This window comes from Hemitrygon akajei, chromosome 7, assembly GCF_048418815.1.
Source record: "Hemitrygon akajei chromosome 7, sHemAka1.3, whole genome shotgun sequence".
NCBI classification, from domain to species: domain Eukaryota; kingdom Metazoa; phylum Chordata; class Chondrichthyes; order Myliobatiformes; family Dasyatidae; genus Hemitrygon; species Hemitrygon akajei.
This window is the reverse complement of record NC_133130.1, coordinates 174,973,722-174,994,580: the sequence shown is the minus strand read 5'-3', so window position 1 is coordinate 174,994,580 and position 20,859 is coordinate 174,973,722. Positions and strand designations below refer to the sequence as shown.

General features: G+C 44.8%; 1 protein-coding gene across 1 annotated transcript in view; it reads left to right on the top strand.

The window, feature by feature from the left end:
• The window catches only part of garnl3 (GTPase activating Rap/RanGAP domain like 3), a 357,427-nt gene extending 337,659 nt beyond the window's left edge, over positions 1-19,768 (top strand). Inside the window, 2 exon segments of the mRNA XM_073052650.1 lie at positions 17,597-17,806; positions 19,644-19,768. Coding sequence (XP_072908751.1) covers positions 17,597-17,806; positions 19,644-19,768 — 335 coding nt within the window.
• Positions 19,769-20,859: the final 1,091 nt, after the last annotated feature.

Genomic DNA, 20,859 nt, shown 5'->3' with positions numbered 1-20,859 from the left:
CATTGAAACCTATTGCAGTCTTTGGGTATGTCTAATGTGGAGGTTGGTAAGTTCTCGATTAGTAAAAGTTTACAGGGAGATGGCAGAAGAATGGGGTTGAGAAGAATAATAATTTGCAATCAATTTTAGGAACAGATTTGATGGGCCAAATGGCCTAATTCTGCTCCTGTGTCTTATGGTCTAGCGTGTCTTTGCAATTCTAATACAAGCATCTAACTTGGAAGTTGTTGAGTGTGTCATACGTTAACCCTTTCATTCCTGGGATCATTCTTGTGAACCTCTTCTGGATTCTCTCCAATGCCAGCACAACTTTTCTTAGATCAGGGGCCTAAAACCATCCACGATACTCCAAGTGAGGTCTAACCAATGCTTCATAAAACCTAAGCATTACAACCTTGAGTTTATGTTCTAGTTCTCCTGAAATGAGTGCTAACATTGCACTAGCCTTCCTTACCATCGACTCAACCTGTAAGTTAACATTAGGAAATCTTGCACAAGGACTCCCAAGTCCCCTTGCACCTCTGACTTGTGAATTTGCTCCCTGTTAGAAAATAGTCTATAGCTTTATTCCTTCTACCAAAGTGCATGACCATACACTTCTCTACACTATATCCCATCTGTCCCTTCTTTGCCCATTCTCCTAATTTAAGTCCTTCTGCACACTCCCTGCTTCCTCAACACTAACTGCCTCTAACTCCCTCACCTTCCTACCCTCCTTTTGAATACTGCTGTAAGCTACTTCTGTAAGTGCGTTCTTGATATTTATTTATTTATTTGTCTGTTTGTTTGCTAATTATTTAATTAGCAGTGTGGAATAGGTGCTTGCGGGCCCCTTGAGCCGAGCCGCCCAGCATCCCATCGAATTAACCCGTCAATTTGAGCTAATGTTTCCATTTCAATCTTTATTGGACAACGTTTCTCTGAAACCTTGTGGAACAGCTCTGCTCTATAAATAGGGGGACGTTGTGGGGCGAGGAAAGTGCATCTTAACTTCAATTGATGGTCAAAAAGAACTTTCTGGATGGGTAAAAAGAGAAGGAAAATGCTTAGATTTATCAGTCCGGAAGCCCTACTGCATAAAATCATGAAGAACGTCTTTGGTGCAAACGTGCTCTTTAATCGTTAGGTACACCAGCACTCATAAAACCCTCAATCTGTTGATTTTCCAGAGACAGATCTTGGAACACAAGCTACGTATATTATCCTATCAAATTAGAGTGTTTTGCTACATTCATCTACAGAAAAGGTAGTAGAAACACATTAATAAGTCAATACCATAATTAGTATGTCATTACCATAACCTTCAGTGTGGCGGGTGGATATACTACTCTAGCAAAGGAGGTGTAAGATGCTCTGTCCCTCCGCTAGCCTGCATGTCACTCTTAGCCCCCTCCACCAGGGTCATGTGAAGTCATGGGAGCAGGTGGTGGATGATTGTATGAGCAGCTGGTGCATATCACAAGTCCTGGTTATGCGACCACTGACACCAGGCAGACAGTCTCTGAAGAGTAATGACTGGGATCACTCATCTTGTAAGGAGACTGCCCAGAAGAAGGCAGTGGCAAACCATTTCTGTAGAAAAGTTTGCCAAGAGCAATTTTGGTCAAGGAAAGACCATGATCAGCCACGGAATATGACATGGCACGTAAGGAAGGAACCATAGCACTTAAAGGAAATCCTCTTGCATTTGTACAGGGCCCTGGTGAGACCACACCTGGAGTATTGTGTACAGTTTTGGTCTCCAGAGTTAGGGAAGGACATCCTGGCTATAGAGGAAATGCAGCGTAAATTCACAAGGTTAATTCCTGGGATGTCCGGACTGTCTTACGCAAAGAGGTTAGAGAGACTGGGCTTGTACACGCTGGAATTAAGGAGATTGAGAGGGGATCTGATTGCAACTTATAAGATTATTAAGGGATTGGACAAGATAGAGGCAGGAAATATGTTCCAGATGCTGGGAGAGTCCAGTACTAGAGGGCATGGTTTGAGAATAAGGGGTAGGTCATTTAGGACAGAGTTAAGGAAAAACTTCTTCTCCCAGAGAGTTGTGGGGGTCTGGAATGCACTGCCTTGGAAGGCAGTGGAGGCCAGTTCTCTGGATGCTTTCAAGAAGGAGTTAGATAGGTATCTTATGGATAGGGGAATCAAGGGATATGGGGACAAGGCAGGAACCGGGTATTGATAGTAGATAATCAGCCATGATCTCAGAATGGCGGTGCAGGCTCAAAGGGCTGAATGGTCTATTTCTGCACCTATTGTCTATTGTCTATAACTATTTGCTTTTCCGTGAAATTATAAAGTTGTTTCTGTAACAGCCATTCAAATCACACAGGATTGAAACAGACCCTTCAAGCCAATGGTGGGGAGTGCTGAAGATGTGTTTCAACATCTCTGCTGGGCCTATAATATTGATGCAACTATGAAGAAGGCACATCTGCAGCTATATTTTATGCGGAGTTTGAGGGGATTTGGTACGTCACCAAAGTGTTAAGCAGATTTCTATGGAGAGCATTCTCGGTGGGTGCATCATCGAGAGACCGTTGCACAGGATTGGGGAAAGCTGCAGAACGTTGTAAACACAGCCAGCTCCATCATGGGCGTGAGCTCGTTCACTCTGTGCCGTGCCGCATGACGTGGGCGATCATGGTCTTTCCATGACCACGATTGTTCTTGGCAAATTTTTCCACAGAAGTAGTTTGTTATTGCCTTATTCTGGGCAGTGTCTTTACAAGATGGGTGACCCCAGCCATTATCAATACTCTTCAGAGATTGTCTGCCTGGTGTCAGTGGTTGCATAACCAGGACTTGTGATAAGTACCAGCTGCTCATATGACCATCCACCACCTGCTCCCATGGGCTCACATGACCTGATCAGGACAGGGCGGGGGGGGGGGGGGGGCTAAGCAGGTGCTACACCCTGCCCAAGGGTGACCTACAGGCTAGCGGAGGGAAGGAGTGCCTTACACCTCCTTGTATGTAGGGAGGTATCTCCACCGTGCCTTGGGCACTATCCACCCTTTTATGTTTTGCAGCTTCAAAACATTCAACAAATTCAAAGGAAAGCAAGAAAGTCAAGAGAGATGCGAGTCTTAATTTGTTCTTTAAGTAAGGCGCTCAGGTATCACGTGGTAGAGTCATGATTTATGCGATTTGCTTATGTTTTCATATAACCCATAATGAATTACTTAAACAAACAAGAATGCTTAATCAAACAATATATTTATGTTACCCAAATACTACCGAAATATTAAATGCACAATACTCCCCACCATTGAAAACATCTTCAAAAGGCGATGCCTCAGAAAGGTGACTTCCATCATTGAGGACCTGCACCACCCAGGACATGCCCCCTTCTCCTTGCTATTATCGGAGGGAAGGTACAAGAGCCCAGAAACACACATTCAATGTGTTAGGAACAGCTTCTTCCCCTCCACAATCAGATTTCTGACAGGACACTGAACCCATGAACACTACCTCACTATTTTTGCTCTCCTTTTGCACCAGGTTTTAAATTCTTCTATATTATTGTAATTTATAGTACTTTTTACGTATTTCACTCTACTGCTACTGGCAAGCAACACATTTCATGACATACATCAATGATAACAAACATGATCCTGGTTCTAAAGCACCCATTTATATCAATCCTCTCTTCATCCCATCATATTTTCCCCATTTCCCTCACTAGGGGCAACATACAGTGGCCAGTGTATCTACCTGTCTTCAGATCCTCCTACAACTTGAGCAGATTTGATTTTAACAGCCAACATTAGGTGGTAAATTGGATGTAGGATGGGATGTTCAACCAGCCTCGAAGTAGATTGTACAATAATGTCTAAAGCATGCTAGAAAGGTGGGGGGAGTGAAGGATAGAACCACAGCAGCCTCCCCTTTCATTGTAGTGTGCATTCACCAAAAGAGAATTCAGATTCAGATTTATTTGTCACTTGTACGTCGAAACATATGGTAAAATGCACCATTTGCATTTACAAACAACTCACCCAAGAAGATGGTCCTGATAAAGGGACTCGGCCTGAAACGTCAGCTGTTTACACTTTTCCATAAGAACGTAAGACCTTGGAGCAGAATTAGGCCATTTGGCCCATCGAGTCTGCTCTGCCATTCAATCATGGCTGATCCTTTTTCCCCTCCTCAGCCCCAGTTCCCAGCCTTCTCCCCATAACATTTGATGCCGTGGCCAATCAAGAGTCTATCAATCTCCACCTTAACACCTGGCCTCTACGTCTGCCTGTGGTAACAAATTCCTCAAATTCACCCCCCCCCCCCCCCCCGGCTAAAGAAATCTCTGTTTTGAATGGACACACCTCTGTCCTGAGGCTGTGCCCTCTTGTCTTCAACTCCCCCACACTGGTAAACATCCTTTCCACATCTACTCTGTCTTGGCCTTTCAACATTCAAAAGGTTTCAGTCACCATCTCTTCTCATCCTTCTAAATTCCAGCAAGTACAGGCCCAAAGCCATCAAATGTTCCTCATATGATAACATTTCATTCCCGGAATCATTCTTGTGAACCTCCTCTGAACCCTCTCCAAGGCCAGCACATCTTATTTTAGATAAGGACCCCAAAACTGTTCACAGTACTTCAAGTGAGGCCTCACCGTTTCCTTATAAAGCCTCAGCATCACATCCCTGCTCTTATATTCCAAACTTCTTGAAATGAATGCTAACACTGCATTTGCTTTCCTCACCACTGACTTAATCTGCAAGTTCACCCTTACGGTGTTCTGCACAAGGACTCCCTTTGCATCTCAGATTTTTGAATTCTCTCCCTGTTTAGAAAATAGTCTGCGTGTTTATTTCTTCTACCAAAGTGCATGACGATGCATTTTCCAACATTGTATTTCATTTGTCCCCTTTTTGCTCATTTTCCATAGATGTTGCCTGACCTACTGAATTCCTCCAGCATCTTGTGCGTGTTGCTTTGGACTTCCAGCATCTGCAGATTTACTCGTCTTTTGCATGCCTAAGAATTGTGCGGAGGCTACAAACAAATTAAATCTCTTGCTGTTTAATTACAGTGTGGGCATTATTGGGTAATTCCACTGTCAATCATGCCTAGTAATCTTCCTGGATTTGATTGACAGGGGAGTTATCCAATCATCCAGATACTGTAATTAAAATATTAAAAAAGCAGTTGCTGGAAATCCGAATTAAAGACAGAAAATGCCGGAGAGACTCAGGAGGTGAGGCAGCAATTCACTTGGATGTTTCCCGGCTTAATGTTCAACATTAGATTTTACCACATGAACTTCTCTTAGAGTAACAGAGTCTTAGAACACTACAACACAGAACCAGGCCCTTTGACCCATTTAGCCATGCTGAGCTGTATTATTCTGCCTCATCCGATTAACCTGCACCTGGACCATAGCCCTCCATATTCCTCCTAGCCACATAGCTATCCAAATTTTTCTTAACTGTTGGAATCTTCAGTGGGAATATGTATAACATAATTTGAGTGGCCACTTGAAGTTCAAAGTTCAAAGTAAATATACTATCAAAATAAACACGAGAAATTCTGCAGATGCTGGAAATCCAAAGCAACACACACAAAATGCTGGAGGAACTCAGCAGGTCAGGCAGCATTTAGGGAAATGGGTAAACAGTTGACCTTTCAGTTCTGAAGAAGGGTCTTGTAGCGAAACAATAATAAGCCAGTTTATTATTGTCAATAATGGACACGAGATTTAGGAGGTACAATTGCATGGTGGTCAGCATAATGCTATCACAGTGACTGGGGTTCAATTTGTGCCGTTTTCTTATGCAGTTTATATGTTCTCCTCATGTCTGCATGGGTTTCCTCCCACATCCCAAAGGCGTATTGGTTAGGGTTAAGCTGTGGGAATACTACGTTGGTGCCAGAATCACGCCATAACTTGCAGGTTGCCCCCAGCACATATTTGCCGTAAGGAGCAATATCAGAACAAGATAGTTTGTAGGGTCAAGAGTCCAACGAATCGTAATTTTTAACAGCAGCTGAAAAAGCACGGGATGGAATCCAGGAGTAATGTTGGTATCTCTTAAGCAGGAACCTCTCTGGTATCCATGGGATTAGTGAAGGAGCATCTCATGAGTGCTTTAAGCATTTCTCTGATGCTCTCCCTATCCAAAGCACCACTTCAGGCTCCTACACCTCCTCACTGATGATACTAATGAGAAGGGAGAATGAGAAGAGGCCACGTCCTGGATGATGAAGGTTCTTAGCGATGGATGCCGGCTTCTTGAGATATTGCCTTTTGTAGATATCCTCGATGGTGCAGAGGGTTGTTCCCAAGATGGAGCTGGCTGAATCTACAATCCTCCGCAGCTTCTTCCAATCCTGTGCGTTGACACCTCCACACCAGACAGTGATGCAACCGATCAGAATGCTCTCCACACTACATCTGTAGAAATTTGCCTCACCAAATCTCTTCAAACTCCTAATGAAATATAGCCCTTCTTTGTAATTGCATCAATAAGTTGAGCCCAGGATAGATCTTCAGAGATATTGCAGTTGAACACCCTTTACACTGCTGACCATCGATGAGAACTGGTGTGTGTTTTCCCAGCTTCTCTCCTGAAGACTACAATCAATTCCTTGGTCTTACCGATGTTGGGTGCAAGGTTGGCTTCCCCACTATGCAGAGGATAAGGGACAAAGTTTTGGAGCTAGCATGGGACTCAGGGCGAGAAGGATTGGAACTAAGGCTTGGGATTCTTTCAGCCAGAATGGGAACTGATGGCCACAGAATTACGGAGAGGTGTGGAAACAGGTCACCAAGTCTGCACCAAATCAAGTATCCAATTCCACTAATCCCACATTAATCCTCTACCTACAATCTCCTTAATCCCTCAGATTGTAGCACATACCTACAAACAAGGGGAAAATTATTCACCTCTCCTCTCCACTCTTAGTCCCTATTCAAGGTTTAGACCCCAAAAGTCAACAGTTCCTTTCCTCCAACAGATGAGTTCCTCCGTCAGATTAGATCTGGTAAAGTATTGTCACACGTACTGAGATAAAGTGAAAAGCTTGTATTGTCCATACAGATCAAATTATTACACAGTGCATTGAGGGAGAGCAAGATAAAACAACAACAGAATGAAGTGTAACAGCTACAGAGAAAGTGCAGTGCAGGTAGACAATAAGATGCAAGAACATAACAAAGTCGGCCTTGTACTAAGGAACCATTCAGTAGTCTTACAACACTGGGACAGAAGCTGTCTTTGAGCCTGATGGTACGTGCTATCAGGCTTTTGTATCTTCTGCCCGATGAGAGAAGGGAGGAGAGAGAATGTCCAAGCTGGGTGTGGGCTTTGATTTTGCTGGCTATTTCACTGAGACCGCAAAAAGTACAGACTGAATCCATGGAAAGGAAGCTGGTTTCCATGATGTATTGAACTGCGTCCACAACTCTCTGAAGCTTCTTGCGGTCACATGCAGAGCAGTTGCCGTACCAAGCTGATACTCAGCCAGGCAGAATGCTTTCTATGGCGCAGTGATAAAAGTCGACAGAGACATACCAAATTTCTTAGACTCCTGAGGAAGTAGAGGCATTGATGTGGATTCTAGCATCTGCAATCCCTGTTGTCTGATCTCCAATATTTGGACTCAAGTTTTTTCCACTGATGGAGTCCCAGAAGGATGACATTTGTTAACAAGATGTGGATATACTGCTCCAGAGTACAAGTACAGGGTCTGTCTTTCATCATGTTCAGGAAACAGTGATTGTATTTAATTTGGTTTATTGTCACAAACATACTCATATATATTTAATGTGTTGTAAAGGACTAACAAAAATGTTGGCAAGCAATGAAAGCAGAAATTCCATCCCCAGTTCCCATTTATAAACTCTTGGAGCTTTGCAGTAGCAATTTATTAGTTGGCTAAATTATTTGCCTGTTTTCTTCACAGTTAATAAAAAAAAAACAAAATGTGTGACAATATATGAAATGGATAGATAAGATAGAAGCAGGAAAGTTGCTTCCACTGTTAGGTGAGACTAGAAGTAGGGGAAATAGCCTCAAGATTCGGGGGAGTGAATTTAGGATGGAGATGAGGAAGAACTGCTTTTCCCAGATAGTGGTGAATCTGTGGAATTCTCTGCTCAATGAAGCAATGGAGGCTACTTCATTAACTATATTTAAGGCAAGGTTGGATGGATTTTTGCATAGTAGGGGAATTAAGGGTTATGGGAAAAAGGCAGGTAGGTGGAGATGAACCCATGACCAGATCAGCCATAATCTTATTGAATGGCAGATCAGGCTTAATGGGCCAGATGGCCGACCCCTGCTCCTATTTATTGTGTTTTTATGTTATACTTTCCTCATAGCAACACGCACAAAGTGCTGGAGGAACTCAGCAGGTCAGGCAGTATCTATGGAGAGGAATGAACAGTCAACGTTTCAGGACTGGAAAGGAAGGGGGGGAGGAGAGGAGGTACAAGCTGGCAGGTGATGGGTGAAACCAGATGAGGGGGAATGTAGGTGCATTGGGGAGGGGCGGGGTGAAGTAAGAAACTGGGAGGTGATAGGTAGAAAGGGTTAAAGGCTGAAGAAAAGGGAATCTGATAGGAGAGGACAGTGGACTATGGAAGAAAGGGAAGGAGGAGGGAGATGATGGGCAGATGAGAAGAAGAGAAGGGCGTAAGAGGGGTGGCCATTCTGGCTGAATGGGGAAATGGAAATCAGATTTAATATCACAGGCAGATGTCGTCAAATTTGTTAACTTGTTAATAGAGAGGGAAGGGTGATGGGGAGAAATAACTTGAAGTTAGAGAAATCGATGTTCATGCCGCCAGGTCGATGGCTCCTCCAGCCGGAGTGTGTTTATCAAGGCAGCAGTGGAGGCCATGGGCCAACGTGTCAGAATGGGAATGGGAAGTCGAATTGAAATGGATGGCCACCTGGCCTTTGAGGAAAAAGGAGGAGGATGATTCAGCCCCCTGCAACACCCCCTCATCGATATGTTCAGACTGACCCTCTACCTCATTGCTGTTTTTCTTCTTGATCTCTCCTCTGCAATTCCTATAATATCTTGAGACTTGTTGCTGTCTGCACAGATTTGGACTGCTTTATTTTCAGTCCGGTGAACCCTCACAGACCTCCCTGTATTACAAGTGTAATGTCCGCCCTGAGGGAGAGCAAATGTGCACATTATTTTCCAGATGTGATCACTCAGGCTCTCATACGATTGGAACTTCTTTACTCAGATTCTTTTGAAACCATTTCCCTTGATAATCAAACACGCGGAAATCTGCAGATGCTGGGAATTCAAGCAACACACACAAAGTGCTGGTTGAACACAGCAGGCCAGGCAGCATCTATAGGGAGAAGCACTGTCGACGTTTCAGGCCAAGACCCTTCGTCAGATGCTGCCTGGCCTGCTGCATTCCACCAGCATTTTGTGTGTGCCCCTTGATAATCGTTGCACATAATCGGAAGTGGAACTGATTTATTACTGTCGCATGTACTGAGATACAACGAAGAGCTTATCTTGCATACTGCTCATACAGATCAGATTACTACACAGCGCATTGAGGCAGAATAAGGCAAATCAGTGATGATGAGGCCTCTGTTGGTCACAGTCGTCCAAGGATGTTGTGTCCTAGGTGTCTAGATACGTACACTATCCTGTCCAGTACAATATGGAGAGCAAGCTTCTCCTCTTCACGCATCTGATGGACCCAAAGGAATGGCAGAGACAGCAGTTTGGTGCAGGAGTTGCCAGTCAGCGTTGAACCCAATGTAGAACCGCCATAGGGACTCCCCTTTGGGATTTTTCCCTCAGGGTTCACTCCCGAAGCCTTCCACATGAGTGGGTACAGCTGCAAGGCAGCAGAGGTTTGAGATCAGAGTTTTCCTTCTCCTCGATGAGCTGCCAACCACGGCTGACAAGCCCCGTCTGTCCAAAGTGACTGGTTTTAAGGTGCCAGTAACCCACCTTTGCCCCTTCTCTAGTCAGTAGAAGCAGTTCTACCAGCCTTAGTAGTTAAGCCAGGCATGAAGGCCAGGAGCTGGACTTGGTTGTCAGAGGCTATTTGAGGAGCATAGCATTGGGAGCATGTAATAGGTAGTGGGAACTTACCCCCATGACTACCTCCAGCTATAACAACCTTAAGGAACTGGTAAAACCCTAACAATACAGATTAAAAGATAAAAGCTACAGAGAATGCATAGAGCAGGTAACCAATAAGGTGCAAGAGCATAAAGATGCATATCGTGAGGTCAAGCGTCCATCTTATCATACTAGGGAGCTATATATAGTTGGAGTTAATTTGTAAAATGTGTAGCTCAGGTGGTTGATGGTTGGGTTGAGCGGTTCTCTGTTCTTGGCAATTTACTTGCAAATGTTTTGTTACCTACGAGGGGACACCATCAGTGCGCTGTTAACGGTGATGTCCTCCGAATGCTTGGCCTTTTTATATTTAACAATCAGCTGATTGGCTGCCATTATGGAAACTCAATTGTGATGTGGGGAGGAAATCTGACTGGCCATGGCCTGGAAGCCTGGGTTTCCATGAACAATTTGATGACTAAGCACGTGGGCCTCAATCCTATTTATGAGCCAAAGCAGGCAAAATTCTAGAGGATGCACCACAACCAACAGCGCACTGATGATGACTGCTCACGTGGTGATGAAACGTTTGCAAGTAAATTGCCAAGATCAGAGTCCAACTCAATCCAGCTGACTATGTATGGTTCTTATAAGAGCTGTCCTTGATCTCAGCAGTATATGCTTTCAGGTTTTTATTATCTTCTGCCCGAGGGGAGAGGAGAGAATGTCTGGGCTGGTTGGGATCTTTGACGATGCTGGCTGCTTTACTTGGGTACTGAGAAGTATAGACAAAGCCCATCTACCTCTTATTCCCAGTGCTGTCTCCTCCCTCAGGGGAAACCTCTCCTGGACCTGCAGCTGCACACTTTGCCTCGCTACTCACTGGAGGAATGACTTGTATGTTTTTCAGCTTGTCATAACAAGCGCACTTCACTTGTCATTTATTGCTTCCTTACTGGGAAGAGATTAATGAGTTTCTGACTTCATTTCGCACAACTGGTACACCCTGCAAAGGTCAACGATTTGCTGTACCTCCTGCTGCACAAGTTTTCATGTTGCAAAAGATTCATTAGGATTTTAATTCTATTTATATTAGGGCACACCGGGATCAGTCCCAGTTAAGCGGCAGCTCTAGTGAGCCAAAGTCATAGATTCAAGGAAAAGTACAGCTCAGAACCAGGCCCTTCAGCCCATCTAGTCCATGCTGAAACCATTTTAAACTGCCTACTCCCATCGATCTGCTCTGGGACCATAGCCCTCCATACCCCTATGATCCGTGTACCCATCCCGACTTTGCTTAAACGTTGAAATCGAGCTCACACGCACCACTTGTGCTGGCAGCTCATTCCACACTCTCACAACCCTCTGAGTGAAGAACTTTCCCCTGTTGTTCCCCTTAAACTTTTCACCTTTCACCCTTAACCCATAACCTCTGGTTGTAGGTTCACCCAACCTGTGGAAAAAGCCTGCTTGCATATACCCCATCTATACCCCTCATAATTTTGTATAACCCTATCAAATCTCCTCTCAATCTTCTGTGTTTGAAGGAATAAAGTCCTAAGTGTCATGGAAATAATTTAAAAAGTATAAAACAGACAAATGACCTTTCAACTGAGTACCTATTTCAATATACAAGATACAGAATAAAGTAAAACACAGCCAATACCTCTACAGCACTCTAAAAACGTGTATTAGTTCCTAATTCTTCAAGGCTTCGGTCAGAGAAAGCAAAGGAAAGAAAAGCTCAAACTTTGTTTTCCTTCTCTTCTTTATATCTGCTCAGTTAGGACAGTAGAGATGCCAGGCAGGATGGTTGAATGCTCCTGTTATGGGAACAGTTAGTGGAGAGGTTGTGGGGGCAAATGTTGGCAAGTCCTCAGACAAAATTAGGAATCTTGAGCATGGTACGACTAGTGTCCTAAGCTGCGAATATTTCAATGCAAGAAGAAGCGTAGAAAAGGCAGATAATAGCGCTGAAGATGAGGTAGCTGGTTTACAAACAGAGGCTGTTCTAGGGCAAAATTGCAGACACAGGATGAGTTGCATTGTAAAAGGCAGACAAGGTGAATACAGGACAAAAGGTGTTGTATCCGAAAGTGCACAGTACATGGAATAAGGTAGATGAACGTGTAGCACAATTACAGATTGGCAGGTATGATGTTGTATGCATCACTGAATCATGACTGAAAGATTGTAGCTGGGAGCTGAATGTCCAAGGATACACATTGTGTCAAAAGGACAGGCAGGAAGGCAGAGGGGGTGGTGTTGATCTATTGGTAAAAAATGAAACCAGATCATTAGAAAGAGGTGACATAGGGTCAGAGGGTGTTGAATCATTGTGGATAGAGGTAAGGAACTGTAAGGGTAAAAAGACCCTGATGGGAGTTGTAAAAAGACCCCCAAACAGTAGTAAGGATGTGGCCTACAAATTACAATGGGAGATAGAAAAAGCATGTCAAAAGGGCAATGTTACAATAGTCACGGGGGATTTCAATATGCAGGTAGATTGGGAAAATGAGATTGGTGCTTAATTACAGGAGGTGGAATTTCTAGAGTGCCTACAAGATGGCTTTTTAGGCAGCTCATGGTTGAGCCCACTAGAGGATCAGCTATTCTGGCTTTGGTGTTGTGCAATGAACCAGAATTGATTGGAGAGCTTAAGGTAAAAGAACCCTTAGGGGAGAGTGATCGCAGTATGATTGAATTCACCCTGAAATTTGAGAAGGAGAAGCTAAAGTCAGATATATCAGTATTACAGTGGAGTAAAGGGAATTACAGAGGCATGAGAGAGGAGTTGGCCAGAATTGATTGGAAAAGAACACTGGCAGGGATGATGGCAGAGCGGCAATGGCTGGAATTTCTGGAAGCAATTTGGTAGGCACAGGATATATACATCCCAAAGAGGAAGAAGTATTGTATCTTCATGGTCTTCTGGTGCTGTAGCTGTTAAACACCACATCAGTCACCTTGATTAACCGATGGCCCAATTCACTGGAATCCATAGTTGTGTGTATCTGTGTTTAGAAAGCAGTGATTTTTGTTGTTGATAGTTGGTGAGAAATAAGCAGTAAGACAGTTCAGAACTATTTTGTTCACCGTGCTTTCAAACGTTCAGGCTTAGAGATACCAAAAGCCACCTTTAGATGTTAACAAACAAACAGTTTTTAAATAGCATTCATTGTGTGTGCTTCTGTTATGTTATCCATTTGGGCCAGCAGACGCTGATTCAAAAAGCAGAGATTTTTGATAATTTTGTTTATTACAGTATTTGCAGAAAGGAAGTGAAGCCAGTCATTTACCAGGATGCTGTCTGTTTTAGAGAGTATCTGTTTTCCAGGGCTGAAAAGTCTAATACCAGGGGGCAGGCATTGAAGGTGAGAGGGGGTAGGTTTAAGAGAGATGTGATCATTAAGCAGTTTTTACTCAGAGAGTGGTAGATGTCTGGAATGAGCTGCCTGGTATGGTAGTAGAGGCAAATACATTAGAGGCTTTTAAGAGACATGGATGTAATGAAGATGGAAGGATACGGACATGGTGTAGGTGGGAGGGATTCATGTTTAGATGTTTCTGATTTGCTGGTTTGGCACAACATCGTGGGCCACATGGCCTGTTGCTGTACTGTACTGTTCTGTGTTTGGTCTTCCGTGGTGGGATCTGTAAGGAGAATCCAGGGCACCTTCCTCAAAGTCATCACCAACATCGCTGTTACAGACTTTTGAACAGTCCCCTAGTTTGACAGTCTGCCTCATGATCCTGGGAATGAAAGAATGAGGTGCATTTGCTGGCTCTGGGCCTGTACTTCCTGGAGTTTAGAAGAATGAGGGAGAATCTCATAGAAACCTACCGAATATTGAAAGTCCTATACAGGGTAGATGTGGAGAAGATGTTTCCAGTACTGGGGAAGTCTAGGACCAGAGGGCACAGCCTCGGAATAGAAGTTTTTTAATAGTGGGTTCAGTGGTGGGGTGGAGATACGTCTCTACCAAAGGAGGTGGAAGGTATTCCTTCCCTCTGCTAGCCTGCAGGTCACCCTTCGGCAGGGTGTAGCTCATGCTTAGCCCCATGATCAGGGTCACATGAAGCTGCGGGAGGAAGTGGTGGGTGGTTGTATGAGCAACTGGTGCACATCACAAGTCCTGATTACGCAAACGCTGACGCCAGGCAGACAATCTCTGAAGAGGATTGATAATTGCTGGAGTCACCCGTCTTATAAAGACACTGCCCAGATCAAACCACTTCTGTCAAAAAATTTGCCGAGAATAATCATGGCCATGGGCAGACCGTGACGGGCCACGTCATACATCACGGCACATCAGTCAGAAACTATCCTCGTTGCCAGTGGTGTGTGTTTTAGTTTTTCTGTCGCTTCTGCTTGATGGAAGGCGGTGTGGGAGGGGGTGGGGGGAAGCAGAAGAGAAAACGACTGGGGTGGCAAGGTTCTTTGATTATTTAGCTGCTTTTTGAGGCCGTGTCAGACAGATTCAGTGGTTTGTGTGATGGACTGAGCTGTGTTCAGATGCAGTTCCTTGCGGGTGCGTGCGGGGCGCTTGCCGTGCCAAGCCGTGATGCATCTGGATAGGATGTTTCCTGTGAAGGATCTGTAAAAATAGCTAGCCACACTTGGGATCGTCTTTCTGCCAACACCAGCATCTCATCTCCACTAAGACAGTGCATTGGGAAATGAAGCAAATATGTTTCTTTTTCAGAAGCAGAAAGGAGGCAATGCTTTAGTTTGTGTAACTGTTTCTGCATTTAATGTTGGAAAGCACTGAAAGTTCCCAATACTCCCATTACAGTTCAAAATTCCAAAAGCAGTTTTCCTGACATTTTAACACAACTTTATCCCTCCCCACCACTGAGCAAGGAGTGCTGCCCACCAGAAGGTAGCATCTAGGCCGTGCTCTCTGATCACTAGCTCCATCAGGCCGAAGACAGAGGAGCTTTAGGTCCCACACTGCCAGGTTCGGGAAGAGCTATTACCCTACAACTAGCAGCTCCTGAACCAGCGTGGACAACATCACTCACAACACTGAACTGATTCCACAACCTACAGACTCGCTTTCAATGACTCTACAACTCATGTTCTTAGTGTTATTTATTTATTTTGTCTATTTTTTTCTATTTGCACGGTTTGCCTTATTTTGCAGATTGTGAGTGAGTGTGAGTGTGTGTTTTTTCATTGAATCTATTGTGCAGTTAGACAATCTGCAGCCAGACAGCTACAGCGATACAGGTTCAATCCTGACCCCTGGTGTTCCCTGTATAGACTTTCTGTGGTCTCCCTGTGACCTCAGGGGTTCCAGTATTGTTGCAGCAGCATGTGGATCGGTAGGTTAATTGGCCCCTATAAATTGCCCCAGATGTGCAGGTAATTTGGTCCAATGTGGGAGGAGCTGATGGGAGAAGGAAATAAGATTTGTGTGTGTTTAGTGCGAAGATAAAGATTAGCTTTATTGGTCACATGTACATCTAAACATACAGTGAGATACATCACCAGCGTCAAATCAAATCAGCGGGGATTGTGCTGGGAGGACCACAAGTGTTGCCCCACTCCCTGCGCCAACATACAAATCTCACACACCCCAACTCACATAATCGTATGTTTTTGGAATATGGGAGGGGACTGAAGCACCTGGAGGAAACCCATGTGGTCATAGGGTTTAGCGGAGAGCAAATGCACTCCTTGCTCAACACACACACACACACACACTCACACTCACACTCACACTCACACTCACACTCACACTCACACTCACACTCACACTTGTCATTCCGCTGCTGTTGCATTGAGCGTGTGCACTTTGATCTCTTCCCCAGTATATTCTCATTTTGGGTCCTAAACTGAGCTGTTGTGCCCGGGTTGGCTTTATGGTGCCTTTCTTCCTATACATGGCGGAATATTCTATATCTTTCGTGATAGGGATGTGTAAAGGTGTATGTGTTCTTTCTATACTGTATTTAAGGTAGATACCTCTGTTTATTTTGTAATATGATTGTAGCTACGTTGTGGGGTGCATCATATTCTAATTCATGCGTTAACTTTGGTAATTAAATATGGTAGGTCTTAGTGCTGAATAAAGGGAGCTCATCGCCCTCAGTGAGAGGGAGGTGGGGGCTGCCAGGTTTTCACACTGGACGAGAATAAGCTGGGAGCTATTAATGTGATTTCTGGTACAGATATCTGTCTGTAAATACTGGCAGTTTTCATTATTTTCACTGATTTTTATAAGTTTGATTTTTAACGCACCTAATAAACCAGCGGTGACCAGTGGGATCTGTTCTGCGTCCCTTACTCTTCGTGATTTCTATAAATGACCTGGATGAGGAAGTGGGGGGATGGGTTAGTAAGTTTGCTGATGACACAAAGGTTGGGGGTGTTGTGGATAGTGTGGAGGGCTGTCAGAGGTTACAGTGGGACATTGATAGGATGCAAAACTGGGCTGAGAAGTGGCAGAAGGAGTTCAACCCAGATAAGTGTGAAGTGGTTCATTTTGGTAGGTCAAATATGACGGCAGAATATAGTATTAATAGTAAGACTCTTGGCAGTGTGAAGGATCAGAGGGATCTTGGGGTCCAAGACCATAGGGCACTCAAAGCAGCTGCGCAGATTGACTCTGTGGTTAAGAAGGCATACGGTGTATTGACCTTCATCAATCATGGAATTGAATTTAGGAGCCTAGAAGAGGCTGGAGGCTGGAGCCTGGTCAGACTCCACTTGGAGTACTGTGCTCAGTTCTGGTCACCTCACTACAGGAAGGATGTGGAAACCATAGAAAGGGTACAGAGGAGATTTACATGGATGTTGCCTGGATTGGGGAGCATGCCTTATGAAAACAGGTTGAGTGAACTCGACCTTTTCTCCTTGGAGTGACAGAGGATGAGAGGTGACCTGATTGAGGTGTATAAGATGATGAGAGGCATTGATCGTGTGGATAGTCAGAGGCTTTTTCCCAGGGCTGAAATGATTGCCATAAGAGGACACAGGTTTAAGGTGCTGGGGAGTAGGTACAGAGGAGATGTCAGGGGTAAGTTTTTTACTCAGAGAGTGGTGACTGCGTGGAATGAGCTGCTGGCAACGATGGTGGAGGCGGAAACGATAGGGTCTTTTAAGAGACTTTTGGATAGGTACATGGAGCTTAGAAAAATAGAGGGCTATGGGTAAGCCTAGTAATTTCTAAGGTAGGGACATGTTTGGCACAACTTTGTGGGCTGAAGGGCCTGTACTGTGCTGTAGGTTTTCTATGTTTCTAAACATGTAAAATAATATTACCACAAATAAATTAACAAATAATAAAATACATTCCAGAAGATGGATATTTAGCACAAGGTGCAATTACAAAACAAGTTATAAAGTGAACAGTATAATGCTACTGGTGCTTCATAATGCTGAGACCTGCACGGTGGCAGGGAGTTCAGGAGTCTCACGGTCTGGGGGAAGAAGCTGTTTCCCGTCCTAACAGTCCGTGTCCTAATTTTGTGTGTGTTGCTGTGGCTAACTTGTGATGTGTGACCCCTGACCGTGCTGTTGTGTTATATTTGAAGGGGAGATTCAGTGGAAACACATTTACAAGATTCCCCTCAGCAACCTCGTTGGAAGGAGCATCGAACGGCCTCTGAAATCCCCCCTTGTTGCAAAGGTTGCCACGACACCCACGTCCAGTGTTACAGCGCCGATGCCGGTAACCCATTCACTCTCACTGTCCCGCATGGAGATCAAGGAGATTGCATGCAGAACACGCAAAGAATTGCTGGGTAAGAGACGCTCACTTCACTTTTGATCCAAGCAGCAAGCTGAAAGCTTCTCTCTCTAGAATGAGAGGAGTCTTGATAGAGATGTACAAGATAATGAGATCGAGTAGATAGCCAAAGACTTTTTTTCAAGTGCGGTTATGGCGAGTTCAAGGAGGCTTACTTTTGAGGTGATTGTTGGAAAGTATGTGTGTGGTGGGGGGGGGGGGTTCTCAGAGGTAAGTTTCTTTACACACAGAGTGATGGGTGTGTGGAACATCCTGGCAGGGATGGTGGTAGAGGCAGATACATTAGGGACATTTAGGAAACTCTTAGATAGGCACAATGATACAAAACAGAGGGTTATGTGGGTGGGGGAAAGTGTCTAATTGATCTTAAGAGTAGGTTAAAGGGTTGGCATGACATTGTGGGCTGAAGGGCCTTTACTGTGTTGTAATATTCTGTTCTATGATCTTTGGAAATCTGAAAGTGGTTAAAATTCAAGGAGTTTTTATTCTTTCCCTTTCAAAAGCCTGTCGTATAGACAGGAAATAACGCATAAAATATACATTTGTATAGTTATTTAGTTTTTTTAAATTCCAGCTCTATTCCCCCTATATTTAAGGTACAGGAAGGTGACAATCGTGTCTTTCCTTCCTGAGGCCAGCTAGTCACTAAAATGCCTGACACAAACCAGGTTTCTGACTTCTTCACAGACCCGGTGCCTTCCCAGGGTTTGGACAGAGTGGGGTATCTACAGCTCACACTGTCACCCTTCCCAGGGTTTGGACAGAGTGGGGTATCTACAGCTCACACTGTCACCCTTCCCAGGGTTTGGACAGAGTGGGGTATCTACAGCTCACACTGTCACCCTTCCCAGGGTTTGGACAGAGTGGGGTATCTACAGCTCACACTGTCACCCTTCCCAGGGTTTGGACAGAGTGGGGTATCTACAGCTCACACTGTCACCCTTCCCAGGGTTTGGACAGAGTGGGGTATCTACAGCTCACACTGTGGACGTGAAATGTGGCATAAGAGAGCCATCAGCTGCCAGGCACTTACAAAGTGTGCACCTGAAACCTTCAGGCAAAATCTCGGTGGGAAATGTGGATTACACATTATTGAAGATTCCTTACCAAGTGCAGTCCACTGAAATCGAAGTTATCACATCTTTGAATGTGTTTCTTCCGGCTCCCTCCACCCTTGCAGACACTGCCCCTCTCTCTATTTCCTCTGTCTTTTCCTCTTCTCTTCTATCCCTTCCCACTCCTCTCCCCACCTCATGCTCAGTTACACAAGACAGCCAGTGTCATAACTCTAAAGAACATCTTTCATTTGCCACACAGTTACCCTCGGTCAGGGTTGTCTGCTGTCCCATTCCAAACGAGGCAATGGGAAAACAAGGACCAATGAGCAAATGACTTCATATGCCAATCAACCTCTCGTCACATGGATCCACCTATCACCTGACAGCTTTTGCTCCATCCCTCCCCTTCACCACTTTAAACTGACCATCTCACCATTGCTCTTTCAGTCCAGCTGAAGGATCTTGACCAGAAATATTGAACGTCCATCTCCCTCCATGACTGTCCCTGACCCACTAAGTTCCTTCAGCAACTTGATTTTATTTTACCGAATCAAAGAATAAATATTTTATTAGCAATAACCAATTTGAAAGATGTTTGTTATTCCATGATTCCCATTTCCCTGCAGTACTCTTCAATGTTCCAGGGTCTAAGAGGGTGGATGGGATGAATTTTCCTCATGTTATAATTTTCAAGGGGTTGGTCACGTTGTGTGTTTGCAACTGAGCTGGCAGTTCCTGTTCATGGCTGAACATTATGCCTCCTTCGCACTGTAGGCCTGACAACGGACTCAACTACAACCAAATCCGACGGTGCTCCAAAACAGAAAAAATGGTCTCGGAAAGGAACAGACGAACAGCCCAGGAAAGGTGCCGTGAGGTCGACGAGCAGTGACAGGTAAAGAACATGAGGTTTGGGTAGCCTCCAACCTGGTGGCATGAACATCAATTCCTCAAACTTCCAGTAATGCCACCACCACCCTTCACCACTTCCCATCCCCTTGTTCCTCTCTCACGCTTTTGCTCCGCCCCTCCCCTTCAGCATTTTAAACTGACCTTATCACCACCACTCCTTGCCTCCCTCTGGTGCTTCTCACCCCCCCCCTTTTTCTTCTTTCTTCCATGCCCTTTCTCTTTCACCAATCAACTTCCTAGCCCTTTGCTTCATCTCTCCCTCTCCATTTCACCTATCGCCTGGCGTTTCTCTCTCCCCTTCCCCCACATTTCATATCTGCTCCCCAGCTTTTTTTCCCTCCAGTCCTGCTGAAGGGTCTCAGCCCGAAATGTACTTTTTTCCACAGATGCTGCCTGGCCTGCGGCATCTTGTGCGTGTTGCTAAGACTCCTGTGCGGGTTTTCACCATGGGGATTTAGTGGTTTCAGATTAAAACTTGACCAAGGCCAATCGAATCTGAGGACTTAACATGCAATCTAACCGTCAGTAGAACCCCAGTGATCTATTGAGGTACAAGGAGAGGTGGACTAATTTGGCCTATTTCTGTTCTGTAGTGCTCTATTACCTGATGACTCTAAAAGCAAACCACTTAGCTTCTTGATGATGGCTGACGTGCCATTCAGGTGGGCCTTTGTCTCATTGCAACAATGGATTTGGAGGTGCTTCAACCTCACCTGCAACATCCCGTACTTTCACTCCGGAGCCTCCTCACAACTCGAGTGACCCGGGTTCGAGCCTGACCCCAGGAATGGGTTGTTTGCAGTTTGCACCTTCTCCCCGTCACTGTCTGGGATTCCTCCTCCGCTCACAGAAGTGGGCGTTTGATCGGATCAGGAGGTTAATTGGCCACTGCCAATTGCCTAGAGTAGGGAGAAGGGGGTTGATGGGAGTGTGGAAGGTAGTCTCCAGGTTATAAGGGGATTCATCTCCTGTTCCTAACCCAAGTTAATCAAAGGCAGATATAAGCAAGTGTGTGGGAGATACCAATCAGATACAAAAGTTTGAGAGTGTGTACTAGACTCAAGCATAACTCCTATCC